The 15,402-nt window shown below is 43.6% G+C and overlaps 2 protein-coding genes across 7 annotated transcripts in view; one reads left to right on the plus strand and one right to left on the minus strand.

Moving 5' to 3' along the window:
* Positions 1–1,937, plus strand: part of ZFAND4 (zinc finger AN1-type containing 4) — a 30,566-nt gene extending 28,629 nt beyond the window's left edge. For all 6 annotated transcript variants that reach the window (XM_083615620.1, XM_083615618.1, XM_083615619.1 and 3 more), the window contains exon 10: positions 1,575–1,937. In XM_083615620.1, coding sequence (XP_083471746.1) covers positions 1,575–1,710 — 136 coding nt within the window. In that variant the 3' untranslated portion in view covers positions 1,711–1,937. The remainder of the gene's footprint in view (positions 1–1,574) is intronic.
* Positions 999–15,402, minus strand: part of CFAP99 (cilia and flagella associated protein 99) — a 52,576-nt gene continuing 38,172 nt past the window's right edge. Inside the window, exons 13-16 of the mRNA XM_083615639.1 lie at positions 12,510–12,661; positions 11,504–11,709; positions 9,119–9,299; positions 999–5,352 (exon numbers count right to left, since the gene is read on the minus strand). Of these exons, the coding sequence (XP_083471765.1) occupies positions 5,194–5,352; positions 9,119–9,299; positions 11,504–11,709; positions 12,510–12,661 (698 nt within the window). The 3' untranslated portion in view covers positions 999–5,193. The remainder of the gene's footprint in view (positions 5,353–9,118; positions 9,300–11,503; positions 11,710–12,509; positions 12,662–15,402) is intronic.

Consider the following 15,402-nt stretch of genomic DNA (forward strand, 5'->3'; position numbering starts at 1 on the left):
ATTAGGTTCCTCATTTGCGAACATAATACATTTGTCAGACTGTCACCTCCTGCGATCTTCTCAAGGCCTTCATAAGCCTCACTCCCACTGACTCTGCCCGCTGTTCATCAGTATCAAAGTTCAGTACCTCTATTTGACTGGTCTGAACCCGGGTTATTAATACGGCGTATGAGTGCTGCTGGGACGCGGGTTGCGCTGTGGGTTAAACCACAGAGCCTAGGACACAGAAGGTCGGCGGTTCGAATCCCCATGACGGGGTGAGATCCCGTTGCTCGGTCCCTGCTCCTGCCAACCTAGCAGTTCGAAAGCACGTCAAAGTGCAAGTAGATAAATAGGTACCACTCCGGCAGGAAGGTAAACGGCGTTTCCATGCGCTGCTCTGGTTCACCAGAAGTGGCTTCGTCATGCTGGCCACATGACCCGGAAGCTTTACGCCGGCTCCCTTGGCCAATAAAGCGAGATGAGCGCCGCAACCCCAGAGTCGGTCACGACTGGACCTAATGGTCAGGGGTCCCTTTACCAGTGCTGCTGCCTCAGATTAAGTTACTGTGCCCTTCCATCCTCAGAAGGGCTTTTGATAACAGCAGCAGAGGGTGGATTTTACTAATGGATTTGGGGGGTGGGCGGGAGGCAGTCTTCAGCAGTTTTCCCTGTAGATCCCAATGCCTCTCAGAAATTTGCTCCAGAAGGTCAGGACTCAAGTGACCCTGGAGGACGACATGAGGTGTGACAGAGCAGACTGAAAAAGAAATCAACCTTCCCCTTTCTATTTGTGGTTAGCATGGGCCTCCACAAGCAAGGATAGAACCCCCAGCGTGATCCCATCCAGCTTATGGCATCTCTCTTCTCCACTCCTCTGTCGTGCTCTTCCTCCCAACGCCCCCTTTCCATCCAAAGCCAATGTTCCTCCTTTAGTGCTATACTTTTAACCCTTTTAGGTTGGAATCTGATTCACAATTTCCTGGGAGTGAGCCTCATTCAGCCCAGTGGGACTTGGCTTTTCTCCAATTATATTTTATTGAGTTTCAACATTTTTAACATGCATAGTCATAACACAAGTTCACCTTTTCTCATATTTTTGTTGACTCCCCACCCCTTTCCCCATGCAGTTATTTTTACTCCTGCTGCAGCCTATCTTCCGTCTGTCAAAACATAACCAAATTATTACAATCAAATTACTTCTGTTTCTTATAGCTGAAATCCTGCTCACAAGTTCACCATACTATAATATTTAAGGAGTCTGAAAAAGCATCCATTCTTCCACAAAACACCATTAGATTTTCTTAATTTTGCTGTTGATTTTGCCAGTTCTGCATAGTCCCAATATCTTCCTTATCCAACACAATGGGACTTTTTTTCCAGTGAACATACAGTGGATTGTGCTGTACAAAGAATGCAGATCTTGCATCAGGAGTTAGTGATTTTGTCTCTCTGGTTTTACTAGCCTTCCTGTGTTGCTCAACTCGTTTAGATGAGACCTTCAACCATCAAAAATGGCATTATTTTATTTCTGGGACAGCATCTGGAATATGAGATTTGTGGAAGATCTCTAACACTTGCCTTTCTCTTTTCAGATGTGGAAACAACTTCTGTGCAACTCACCGCTATGCAGAGACTCACACGTGTACTTATGACTATAAGAACGCAGGACGGAGGTACTTGCAGGAGGCCAATCCTGTGGTCAGTGCACCAAAGCTTCCCAAAATCTGAGCATGATTTTATGGCATGCATCTGTCTGCCAGAGGAGCCTTATTACACAGAGAGAAGTAGCGGTGGTTTAGACTGCTTCTTTTGCCACGCTCCAAATCTAAAGATTGCCAACTAACAAAATCCTATGAGGCTGCATAATGCTGAAGAATAATGTGAACACTACTGTAGCTGACACCATTTATTCTTGAGTGAATCAAAAAATTTAAAAAGTAGTTTTTGAAAATGTACCTTCTGATTTAACTATTATTATATGTCTTGTGTTAAGTGTTTTATATTTTCAAAATGCTCTTTCACTAGACAAGTCTTTTAAAAGATGCACTTTACTAAGTTTTAATATAAATTTTATAATGAGACTTGAGGAGGTTCTGTAATGAGGGTGTCATGTAATCTCTTCTATGTTCTACCTTGGTTTTTGTCCATTCTGGGGTGTAAGTTATTTTCCTATAAAGTTTCCCAGCACATCAAGCCTTACCCTTTCAGAGTTTAGAAAGTGCTCTATCGGCTGCGCTAGGCTCCATTCAGATGGTCAGCCATACATACATTGTGTGATCCAGTCTCAAATAACATCATGTTAATCCTGCTACTTCTTAGGAGGCAGTTCTTCTGTCTTTTCTTTTCACATTTTTACAAAAGAGAAAGTTTACCTTGCCGTTAAATAGAAGAGACAGCTTATTTTACCTTTTTGTAATTCCCTTTTTTCAAAAGACTGGGTTTGTTAAAAATGTTGAGTGCTATTACTAGGGGTCGGGGGGAATCTATTAAAATTAAATTTTCATGCAGTTATAAACAGAGCAACTGACTTCTACTGTTTTACAGGCTGATGGCAAGTAGGAGCAATGATTAAGAAGCTATGCCATTGTTTATCCCATTAAAACATATGAAAGCTGGCAGACTGCAGAGAGTGCTGAACTGCAAGGCAATTTCAAAGTATCCCAGCTAGGTTGCAGGTTCCGTCAGAATCTTCACATGCCATCTTCCTGACTCTTACGCCTTTTTCTGGCATTCCTCATTGAACATTTCTGGCTTTCTCAGAAATGTTGAATCCACATAGGAGTGGCACCAGCAGCCTTGATCTCCTTTCTACTTTCATTCACCATAATATGGAGGGGATTTTAGCGACTGTTAACACTGTCTTTTCTTCCTCCCCCCCCCCCTTCCTTTAGCAGAAACATAACTGTACTTTTGCCGAATTACCTGTCAGTTGCTGGAAGTTTTTACTTACCTCTGCTTATCTGCGGTTGCATTTATTTCTGGAAATATACGTGCAGCTGGCAACGTGTAGGAGTGCTAAGAGCATGAGGACTCTGTTCCTTTTTTGCCACTTTCAGGAGGCCTGAAACGTGGCTGCAATTTGGTGCAACAGGTCTACTCGGTACATTAAAGAACGTGAAATGATAGAGCACGCATTCATGACAGCACTTCTCCACCTTTCCCGAGTCAGCTCTTCTGCAGGCTGAGCTCAAGTTTTGTCCTGATAATTGAACACACATCCACACTTCCTTAGAAAATGGGCTGCTGGTGGTGGTGCATTGGGGGGCTTAAAAGGCCGCAGGCATAGCTCTCGCCTTTTGCAGCTAAGATGTTGCACTGTATTTCACCCAAGGCATTTGCAAGCTCAGTTTGAATTTATTTATTATACTTTGATTCCACCGCTTTTTTAAGGGGCTCAGGCTAATGTACAAAGTTCTCACCACCACCACCACCACCCGCCCTTTTCCACATCAATCCTGTGAGGCGAGTTTTGCTGAGAAAGTGCTTGGCCCAGGCTCCATAGCTAAATGGGATTTGAACCCTGGTCCTCCCCTCTTCCAGTACATCAAGAAACTCGGTGCGATATACCACATCTGTGAAGATGCGGAAGAAATGGAAATGGCCAATGATTAAAAAAAAGAGTAAGATACTTCACCTACCTTGCCCATAGTTTTCCTTGAATTTTGCACACACCTTGGACCACAAAGACAATGGGAAACTGGGAGACAATAATCCTGCTAATATACTTTTGTCTTCCTCAGACTACCAGCCATTTGAAAAGACCAAACTTGAAACATTATTTCAGAGGCTTGGAAAGTAGCCTTATGGGGCTAGTTAGCATCATCCGAAAACCACACATACAGGAGGATTGGTGAGGAAACGCGAAGCCTCTTTCAAGCATGGCAAACGTGGGCAGGAGCTGGGGGGATGTGAAAAGTCTCCGTTATTGCTTGTGTTTCAGTGCAAACAATTTAAAGGCTTAGAAAACACATCTGTATCTTTTAAAATGGACAGGCAGCTTCAGATAAGACATCTGCTCAAACTTGGGTGGCTCCCAACAGATTAAAAACAGAGTAAAACATCAGATATTTAAAACTTCCCTAAACAGGGCATATAGTTAATGCTATATCTATCGTTACTCGTTCCTGAAAGCTGAGGAAGGTTGGTGCAATCTTCATATTTGATGGGCATCCACTCAATTCCATCATTCAAGTCATTTGCAAAGATGATGAACAATATTGGGCTCGGGACAGAAGCCTGTGGCACTCCGCTTGTCACCTTTTTTGAGGATGACAAGGAACCATTGGTGAGCACACTCTGGGTTTGGTCAGTCAACCAGCTACAAACCCACCTCCCAGCAGCTTCGTGTAAGCTGTGTATGTGTAATGCATTTCTTTGAATGCATTAACAGAGCTTATATGATCAAGACGTCACAATGTAGGTTACCGTCTTATTTTCTGCATTACAGAATCACCATTTATCAGGGATCAAGGAGTTAACTGGCAAAGGCAGGACTGAATGACTGGTTGGCACAGTAGACCCCGGTTACTTTTTGATGCATTGCACTGAAGCCTGGCAGAACAGCGAAGGGGGTGAATAAAAACAAGTAACTCCCACCAGCTCAAAACACCTGTTTTACGCCAAAGTCTGGTGTGTGTGTGTACTCAAAAATAAATCCCATCATATTCAGGAGGGCTTCTTCCCAAGAATTATGTGTTACTGAGAGTTGGTAACTTTCCTTTTAGTGTCGGCAAACCTAGAGATTGTCAAGCAGTGGAGGAGCGCAGGAGAATTCTTGCCAAATCTGTGGTCTGGCCACTGCCTTAGCAGAGCATTGTCAATTGCATGTGATGCGGAGGACATACTGAGCCAGACACGTTTTCACAATGCGGGTTATCTTTAATGGAACAAACCTCCCCACTGTGGACATGGAAATTTCCACCACTCTTGCCGGTCTGACACTGATGCTCCAATGGAGGTAATGACAGAAAGGGGCTGTGCTGGCTGGGGCAGGAATAGGAGGCGGGGGTTGGGGAGGGAAGGCACTAGCCTTAGTGCATTAATTCTCTCTCCCATTGACATCAATGGGAGGGAAATCTTGTAATGGTAGGAAATAGCTGAAAAAGAATACTGAGAGACTGTGAACCAAAACTAGCTCTTGGTGCTTACAGTATAAAATACCTAGTAAACGTCTCATAAACAGAAATAAACGTAGAAATAGCTTTGTCTGACTTAAGAGCGCAATATACAAGCCTTGGTTCCAGTTCTCAAAGTCTCACTGGTCATCCTTTTCTGAGTCAATTCTCTTGCCATAAAACCATGTTGAAGCATTTTGAACTGCCGCTGTTGACTTTCTTCCAACTTCTTCCAGTGATCCTCACGCTGAGATTTCTGTGGAAGCAACACACAGAATATTCTGGTATTGGTACAAAGGTGTTCAATAAGAGAAAAGCATTTTATGGTCTCGTCCGCCGCAAATGTAGATCAAAGGCAGTCCTATTGGACTGTTAGCACTGGCAGTGGCAGCTGGTGGGGTGGGGCAGAGAAGCAGAGCCACACTCCCGTCGCCAGCATCAGTACAGCTTTCCTGGATACTGCTTGTGGGGAAGGGGCCACTGGTTTTCCCTGGGAGCTCATGGTCGCATACATGATTCTCCTCCTCCACATTTAATGGCTGCAGCAACCCTGTGAGGTAGAGGCAGTGGCTGGCCCAAGGTCACCCAGTGAGCTTCATGGTCAGATAGGGATTTGCACCCTGGTCTCCCAGGTTCTAGTCCGACATGCTAACTGCTATACCACACTGGCTATATGTTGGGAATAACAAGCCTAGTAGAATGGAGAGAACCAGTGGGGTATTTATTTCTACACACAGATTCTATTGGAAAGACAGGCAAAGGTAGAGATGTCACATTTCAAAAAGTAAAAAGCAGGACACCCCAAAGGTTGAGGGTTTTTTCAGGAAGACCCCAAAATTGTTCAGCTTTTTTCTAGACTAACCCCAAAGTTCTTGAGCTTTTTTTTTACGGAAACGCCAAAAAAACCCGCCGCCTTCCACAGATTCCGCCCCCCCCCCCCCCAGGAATCATTTCCGCCTTTGAAATCCCAGTAATGTCCAGGAGATCCCAGATGTATGCCAGGTGGTGGGTGTTGCTTAGAGGACACTGAGGCTAACAAGCTAGAAACCCCCAGAGGCATACTACTCCACAGAATTGTAAACTGCAATACCAGGCACCAAAAGGAAATTGGCACAGGTGACATACTATCATCGTATCACTTTCTGACCAAAAATTTGAGATGGAGCATGAAAGTAAGGAGGCATCCCAAGAAGTAAGTGTTGTAGTAACGTGTGACCACAATTACACCCTCACATAGATTGGGTAAATGCATGTTCTGGTCACAACAAAGAGGTAACATTTCTAAATATACCGTATTTTCCGCTCTATAAGACGCACCAGACCATAAGACGCACCTAGTTTTTGGAGGAGGAAAACAAGAAAAAAAAATATTCTGAATCTCAGAAGCCAGAACAACAAGAGGGATCACTGTGCAGCAAAAGCAGTGATACCTCTTGCTGTTCTGGCTTCTGGTATAGCTGCGCAGCCTGGATTTGCTCCATAAGACACACACACACATTTCCCCTAACATTTTAGGAGGGAAAGAGTCTTCTAGAGCAAAAAATACAGTAAATCACAGTGCCTTACAAGAGTTGCTTATGGAGCTGATGAGAGAGAGGGGAGATGAAGACCCTGAACTTAATCTTAAGGGGCACCCAAAACCTGGCGCAAGAACTAAGAGCTGTGGAACCAACTGGCAAGAGTGACCACAGAGCTATCAAATTCAACGTAACTGACAATTGCGGAAATCAAAAATCACACACGGTCATATCTGACTTCAAAAGTGGAAGCTTCTTACAAACGAGGAGACTGGGAATAAGCAAGTTGAAAGGGGAAAGTCAAATCTCCAGAACGTTTGGTGGTTATTCAAAACTACAGTAACAGAAGCTTCTGCAGATCAGGAAAGGTACTGGCAAGTCCAAGAGGTTGCTAGCAGAGTTGATGAACAGAGTCACGAAAGCTATCAGAGGCAGGAATGATTCTTTGAGGGGGGAAAGTATTGCCTAAATGATGAGAACCAAAAGCCAGGCAAAATAAATGCAGGCAGACAATAAGGGAAGCAAAAACAATTCAATGAACACATTATTAAAAACATTAAGACCATCGCCAAAACAATTCTTTAAACATTGGAAGCAGGAAAGTGGCTGGGGGATAGTTGGATCATTGGATAGCAAGGGAGTTAGAGGTGCGCTAAGGGGGAAAGGGAGACTGCAGAGAAACTGAATTATTTGCTTCTGTCTTCACTGCAGTATTAGAGCAGACTGCTCAGGAAAAGGGTCTGAAAAACTCAGGCAAATAGTGGTGGCAAGACATGAAGTTCTAAGCTGCACTGACAAAATCTAACAAATATCCATACCCAGATGGTAACCACTTGAGCTTTCTTAAAGAACTCAAAATAAGAAATTGCTAACCTTACAGGCCATGGGACGCGGGTGGAGCTGTGGGTTAAACCACAGAGCCTAGGACTTGCCGATCAGAAGGTCGGCGATTCGAATCCCTGTGATGGAGTGAGCTCCCGTTGCTCGGTCCCTGCTCCTGCCAGCCTAGCAGTTCAAAAGCACGTCAAAGTGCAAGTAGATAAATAGGTACCGCTCCAGCAGGAAGGTAAACAGCGTTTCCGTGCGCTGCTCTGGTTCGCCAGAAGCGGCTTAGTCCTGCTGTACGCCGGCTCCCTCGGCCAATAAAGCGAGATGAGCGCCGCAACCCTAGAGTCGGCCACGACTGGACCTAATGGTCAGGGGTCCCTTTACCTTTACCCTTACAAGCCAGTTAGTTTAACATCTGTTCTGGAAATTATTATTAAAGATAAAATTACCAAGCATACAGAAGAATTTCTGAAGAATCATCAGCATAGCTTCCACCAAGTTATGTCCTATTCTAACTAACCTTGAAGAGTTCTCCAGTAAGCCTGTAAGTGAACAGAAAGAGGCGTTTCCGCCGTCTTTCAAATAGCTCCTAACAAATCTTCAAAAGGTTGCTCACCAAACTCTTGAGTAAGCTTAGCGGTCATGGGGCAGGTCATCTTACGGATCAGTAAAGGCAGGAAGCAGAGACAATTCTCACAACGGATGTGGGACCCGTCAATGATGACCTGCACTGGGAACGGTACTTTCTAGCTTGTTCACAAACTATCTGAAGTTAGGGATCAGCAGTAAGGGGAGCAAGTTTGCTGCAGGCACCAAATTGTTCGAGGTGGTAAAAAGTAAAGTGGCAAATAAGAGTTTAGCATAAGCAAATATAAAGTGATATATTGCGGGGGGGGGGGAATATTAACTTTAAATATATAGTGGTACTTTGGTTCTCAAACTTAATCCGTTCCGGAAGTCCATTCCAAAACCAAAGCGTTACAAAACCAAGGTGCACTTTCCCATAGAAAGTAATGCAAAACAGATTAATCCGTTCCAGACTTCTAAAAACGACCCCTAAACCAGCAATTTAACATGAATTTTACTATCTAACGAGACCATTGTTCCATAAAATGAAAGCAATAAACAATGTACTGCAGTCACACAATCAATCCGTAGCTGAACTGGGTTCCACACAGTCACGCAAAAAAGAGAGCCACAAAAACGCAAAATAAATAGCAAAAACAGACGGGTCTCAGCGTAACACTTAAAACGGAAGTGTGGAACTCAAAATGGACCACGTTCGACTTCCGAAAAAAGTCCGCAAACCGGAACACTTACTTCTGGGTTTGCAGTGTTGGGGTTCCAAGTTGTTTGAGAACCAAGGTGTTTGAGAACCAAGGTACCACTGCACATTAATGGGGTGTGAATTGGTAGTGACTGACCAGACAAGATATTAGGAGCCCGGTGAACAGCTTAATGAGCATGATCCAGTGTATGGCAGCTGTGATAAATGCAAATTTCATGGTAGGTATCATTAGGAAAGTGATTGACAGTGAAACTGTGAAGATTGCAATGTCTTTATAAAAACCTATGGTGTCGCCACACTTGGAATATTGTGTCCAGTTCCGGCTGCAAAGAGCTTATTTCTATGCTATGTTTGGACAGTGATTTACACGAGAACAAGAAATAACTTACTTTCTTTGGCCTCCAAGATGTGACTGACCCTTCGTCGTACTTTAGGGATGCAGTCTGCATTTTCTCAGCTTGCATTTTACGCTCCATAGATTTTTCCATAATCTTTTGTTTCAGCTCCAAAACTTGTTGATCTTTCAAAATGCGTTCGCGAAGCGGAGGCTTGGTTTTCTTTTCCTCCAGCCTGCAAAGCAAATAAGAAAAAACTAAGAACAAATGTTGTTATTTTTCCATTCATCACAGTATCAGATCACCCATTTTTTCTAGCAGGGGAGAAATAAGTGATTTGAACAATGGGAATCCAAAGATTTTACACACATTGTGATTTTTCTATACCACTAATCAACCTACAGCTATTAACCAAATAAAATTAGCTCTGTCAAACCTTAATGCGAACTGGGTTTATTTTAATCAAACTCATAGTTCAATCATAAAATAACAATTAAGAAACAAGCTCTGAAACTCTTAACACAATTTTAAAATATTGGACACAATGGGCAGAGAGCAAAAAGGATTAATTTCTAAGTTGCACTCTGTGTTGATTAATGCAACTTAGGAAGATGATATTGGCACACAAATTCTCCCCAAAAGTTAGAATAAAATTTGGGAATCACAACCCTTAAAATCTGTTTCTAGTTTCCTTCGGGGAAACTCCTTGAAATTACTACACAGATGGTATCGCATTACTTTGCAAATGCCCAAAATGTTTTCTTCTCTATCACCTCATTCTTGGGGGAGCTGCAATAAATTTGGTGCTTATCGTTTCTGGTGACAATGCACATTGGTACAAGATTTCTGGAATTTAATTTTGGCAGAAATGATAAATATTACGAAATAAACGATTGTCCAAAATTACAGATACAGAATATTTTTCATGATACAAAGGTATATAAAATTGAGAAGTGAGAATTGGCCTCATGTATGATCCTGGCAGCTCACATATTAATTGCAACTCAATGGAAAACAGCCCAAAATCTTACATTGGACACAGTACCATTCACGATGGTATACAGCTATGATGGAGAAAATTATGCATCATTTTAAGACAACCATCATCAAAAGCATGGCAAATTTGGAACTATACTTGACAATAAAACCGCACTAATATTATTTCTTTATATGAAGACAACTTTTATTTTTGCTTTTTGCTTTAATGGCTTGGACATTGCTACTTAACTCATATGTCACACTCTCCAAAATCCCACTGACCAAATTCAAAGATGCTTGTTTTTTGGTCCTGAGCTCTTGCAGGAGCCAGGTGATTTGTGAAAGACTGCAAGACGGAAAAACCCAAGCGTCTTTTGGTCTGGCATTCGTGTGAGTCAGCTGATTCCTGCAAGGCATTCCGGGATCCAATCTGAATCCAGAATGGCTTCTGTAATTCCAGGATGCCCTGCTCAATTCGGGACTGCTGAGGGGTATGATATGAAAGGAACCCGAAGCCTTTGGAGCGCAGCGCGAGTTCCCGCTGCACTCCAAAGGCTTCAGGTGGCTATCAGTGACGCGCCTATCATGCGAAGCCGGAGGAGGAACAGAAGGGACTCCTTCTGTTCCTCCTCCGGCTTTGCGGCGACGTGCCTGACCTGGAAGCTGGAGGAGGAACAGAAGGGTCTCCTTCCTGTCCTGGCTTCTGCCTTAGCCGTGCGCAGCCTCTTTGGGCAGGGGGAGCCTTCATCCTGCTGCCCTGAAGAGGTTTGGCGCGGTTACCCCAGAAGCCAGAACAGCCACACAGTATCCCAGAAGCCAGATTCCTCTTGCTGTTCTGGCTTCTGGGATTCAGAACATTTTTTTCTTGTTTTCCTCCTCCCAAAACTAGGTGCGCCCTATGGTCCGGTGAGCCCTATGGAGCGAAAAATACGGTAACTACTTATTCTACGTGCCTAGTCAATGGTTTTGTTTTCATCTTTTAATTGACATCTGTTATAATTGTTCTCTCTGATTTATATACATTATAGAATGAAATTTTAAAAATTACCCAAAACATCCATTTCAGTCCCCTCTGTAAGGACACACCCTGGCTTTGTTTTGAAGGCATTTAGTGGTTCTTGTTCTGAAAGGGTGAATGACAGAATAATCTACTCTTGAGACTTGTTTTTGACATTTCCCCCACATGCAAGGTCCTTTACCTCTGAAATGGTGATTCTGGTCATCGAGTGAGAGCACAAAGAATTCAGATTTACTATTAAATGTCAAAATTTACTCATGTTAGCTGCTGGACCCCTCAACTTGTGAATATTACTAAAAAGCAGTATTAATTAAACTTCTGAAATCCGTCACAGAATACAGCTATTTCCTATGTATTAACTTGAAGAGCAATTATTTGTTTTGTTTCTGTAAGTACATAATCCACAATTATGTATTATAAATGCTTCAGTGCTTCAAACTAACTTCAGCGCAGCTGCTCTTCCAAATTGGTCTCTGAACATGGAGATCTGCTCAAGTTTGTCCAAAAGCAGCTGTTCCTTGGCATATTTCTCTTGGATTATCTGATCCCTCTTCTCCTCTTCGGCCTTCTTCTGAGCTTGTTTCAGTAAGGCTAAGCGTTCCTGCAGTTCTACGATGGACATCTCACCAAGAACACCATGGTTAGGAGTCTATAGAGAAGAGAAACCGGCAAATTCTATCTTTTTTTTATTATACAAGCGTCCCCCCCAATTATGCATGATCAACTCGCGTGTGACCATGTATGTGTGCAGCGCCAGAAAATCAATCAATGAATCAAGCAACTGATTTCAATTCAAACCTAGAAATGGCAGGAGAGAGCTGGAAAGTCCTCGTGGCTTGTGAGAAACCCCTTCCCGGAGCCCAAAAAGGCTTTAAAAAAGAATGTATGGGTTTCAAGATGGCACGTGGAAGCTAATGCAGTATGATTGGGCGTGCTGTTCCCTGCCGTTTCTGGTGCTCTGGAGGCAAAGGTTAAGAGTATGGATTGGTTTGGTTATGTAGGGTTGTGAACAGCTCTGAATTTTTTGTTGCAAAAGAAAAGACATTTCCCTAGTTCCCTGCTCTGACAAGGATCCCCCTTACACACATTTTGCTTATGCACACAGCGGCCCGGAATGTAATCCCCCTGTAAGTGGGGAGTCGCCTGCACATTAATCGACACACAACTCTGACTTCATTAGAAAATTATTTGAGGTTTGAGTTGGAATGGAGAGCTATGACTGGGTATAGAAATGGCTAGTTATTGCATTGACCAGAAGTTGCTTTAAGGCAGTCAAGCCCTGGCAACCTACAGCTGGAGATTTCCAAGAACATCTCTCTCATCCTAATCTATCTCACAAAGGAGCTGTAAAGTCAGGTGCTGGACTGAGATCTTTGGAGGAAAAACAAGATGGGAAAGTAACAAATAAATGCACACAAGCACTTTTGTAATCTGTCTTAATGAGCTCACCTGGGTTAAGTCCACAAATTTTTGCTTCATTAAAGGCAGATACTCTATCGCTCTTATTTGTTGAATCAGTTCATATCTTTTTTTGAATCTCTCTTCTTCTTCTTTCAAACTCTGAAGTAGGATTTCCTGGCTTTCTTCAGCAACTTCCTGAGCTGTTAAATGGTAGGAAAGATGTGCAATCTCCATAGCAGTGCATAAGGTTAAGGAGAGGGGATTAGTAATGTAAGTTGGGATGCTGTCCAATTCTGTCAAGACCGGAATTTGAATTGGATTTGGGGTTCTCAGTAAGCAGAACACTTTCAGGCAATCATACCAAAATCTCTGGTGTTTAGGAGTCTGTGCTTATTGGTTCTATCAGTGTAGACTTACAGGAATATATTCCCCTCTACCCTTGCTTGTCCAGAGACCTCTAGCTTCTGAAGTTTTCTAATGACACAATTACCGAAATTTGGAAAAAGTGAGACCTTTAAGTGTTATGGGAATCTCTGGACCCAACAAGGCTCCAAAACCCATTTTGAGGCCCCTACCTCCAATTTTCAAGCAAAATATAGCTGTACAATTCATGGGATTCTGGCTTTCAGAAATCCCTCGGTAGCTCACCAGCTTGGGGACTCAATTATTCATTGTCTCAAAGCTAGTGCTGTATTATATCCTGTAAACTCTGAAAGTGACATAGGAGGTGCATGCTTTGCACAGGGAATGGCCCATTGACTCGCTTACCATGAATGAGCCTTCTGAGCTCCCACAGCAAAGCTCCCACATGATGAGTTATTTGTCCCAATTCATCTGAGCAGTGGCCATGTGATTTTGCAGATTAATTTAGCATCCTTCTTCCACTTTCCCTCCAGTTGTGGTCTAAACCACTGAGCCTCTTGGGCTTGCCGATCGGAAGGTTGGCAGTGGGTGAGCTCCCGTTGCTCGGTCCCTGCTCCTGCCAACCTAGCAGTTCGAAAGCACACCAGTGCAAGTAGATAAATACGTACTGCTGCGGCGGGAAGGTAAACGGCGTTTCCGTGCGCTCTGGTTTCCGTCACGGTGTTCTTTTGTGCCAGAAGCGGTTTAGTCCTGCTGGCCACATGACCCGGAAAGCTGTCTGTGGACAAACGCCAGCTCCCTCAGCTTGAAAGTGAGATGAGTGCTGCAACCCCATACAGTGGTACCTCGGGTTAAGTACTTAATTCGTTCCGGAGGTCTGTACTTAACCTGAAACTGTTCTTAACCTGAAGCACCACTTTAGCTAATGGGGCCTCCTTCTGCTGCCGCGCCGCCGGAGCACGATTTCTGTTCTCAACCTGAAGCAAAGTTCTTAACCTGAAGCACTATTTCTGGGTTAGCGGAGTATGTAACCTGTGGAGTATGTAACCTGAAGCGTATGTAACCTGAAGCGTATGTAACCTGAGGTACCACTGTAGTTGCCTTTGACTGGACTTAACCATCCAGGGGTCCTTTACCTTTACCCAGTTTTTTGTATGTGACAAAGCTCTGACTAAGTCGGATTCAGAAGAAGGATGACAGAGAAAGAAAGAAAAATCCACAGAACAGACCAACTCCTAGTGGCTTCTTCCCCTTCAACTCGTGAGACTCAGAAGAAGAAGAAGAGTTTGGATTTGATATCCCGCTTTGTCACTAACCTAAGGAGTCTCAAAGCGGCTAACGTTCTCCTTTTTCCCTTCCTCCCCCACAACAAACACTCTGTGAGGTGAGTGGGGCTGAGAGACTTCAGAGAAGTGTGACTAGCCCAAGGTCACCCAGCAGCTGCATGTGGAGGAGCGGAGACGCGAACCCGGTTCCCCAGATTACGAGACTACCGCTCTTAACCACTACACCACACTGGCTCTCAGGCATATGTCTTCACCCTGGTGTGGCTCCCCTTTATCACATATGCAGCACAACAAAGCAATGTCATAACCCCGTGAACAGCATACAAACCGATATGCCTAATCTGACCCAACACCCCATCCCGCATACAAACAAACCCCACAGCAACCACCTGAACTCAACCAACCAAGCTCTGCATCCTCTAATCTCTCGCACTGCCAACAAAAATATATAAACAAAGGACCTTCTCGACTGACACCGACACAAAACCACTGCACAAACATGATGCAATAGAACAAAATAGCACCACACACCCATCTCTCTCCTATCTTTTCCCCCAACTGTGTAATGTCTATGACAACGGTGTCTCCTACCGCTTGTAAACTGTGAAAACGACTCTATGAATTGAAAGTGGATGTGCTTTTTTATTACACAAGAAAATGTTCAATAAAACTATTTTTTTAAGGGGAGGACATAGATGATGCCTTCCTGGAACAGATGGCCAAGCATGCAAAAGGAAGGGAGATAGTAGTAATGGGGGACTTCAATTACCCGGATATTTGTTGGATGTCAAACTCAGCCAAGAGCATAAGGTCAAACAGATTCCTCACTGGCCTTGCAGACAACTTCATTGTCCAGAAAGTGGGAGAAGCAACAAGAGGAACAGCCATTTTAGATCTGGTCCTAACCAATGTTGATGACCTGGTTAGTGGGGTAGAAGTGGAAGGATCATTAGGCGCGAGTGATCATGCTCTTCTGAAGTTTACTATACAGCGGAAAGGAGCAGCCAAGCATACTAGGACACAATTTCTCGACTTTAAGAAAGCCGACTTCATAAAACTTAGGGAAGTGCTGGGTGAGATCCCATGGACAGTAATACTAAAAGGAAAGGGAGTTCATGATGGCTGGGAGTTTGTTAAGAGGGAGATAGTAAAAGCACAACTTCAGGCAATACCAATGAGACGGAAACATGGAAGGTGCCTAAAGAAGCCAGGGTGGCTATCTAAAGAACTTTTAACTGAGTTAAGATTAAAAAAGGATGTGTACAAAAAATGGAAAAGGGGGGAAACCACCA

The sequence above is a fragment of the Podarcis filfolensis genome (genome assembly GCF_964270895.1).
Source record: "Podarcis filfolensis genome assembly, chromosome: 5".
Classification (NCBI taxonomy): Eukaryota; Metazoa; Chordata; class Lepidosauria; order Squamata; family Lacertidae; genus Podarcis; species Podarcis filfolensis.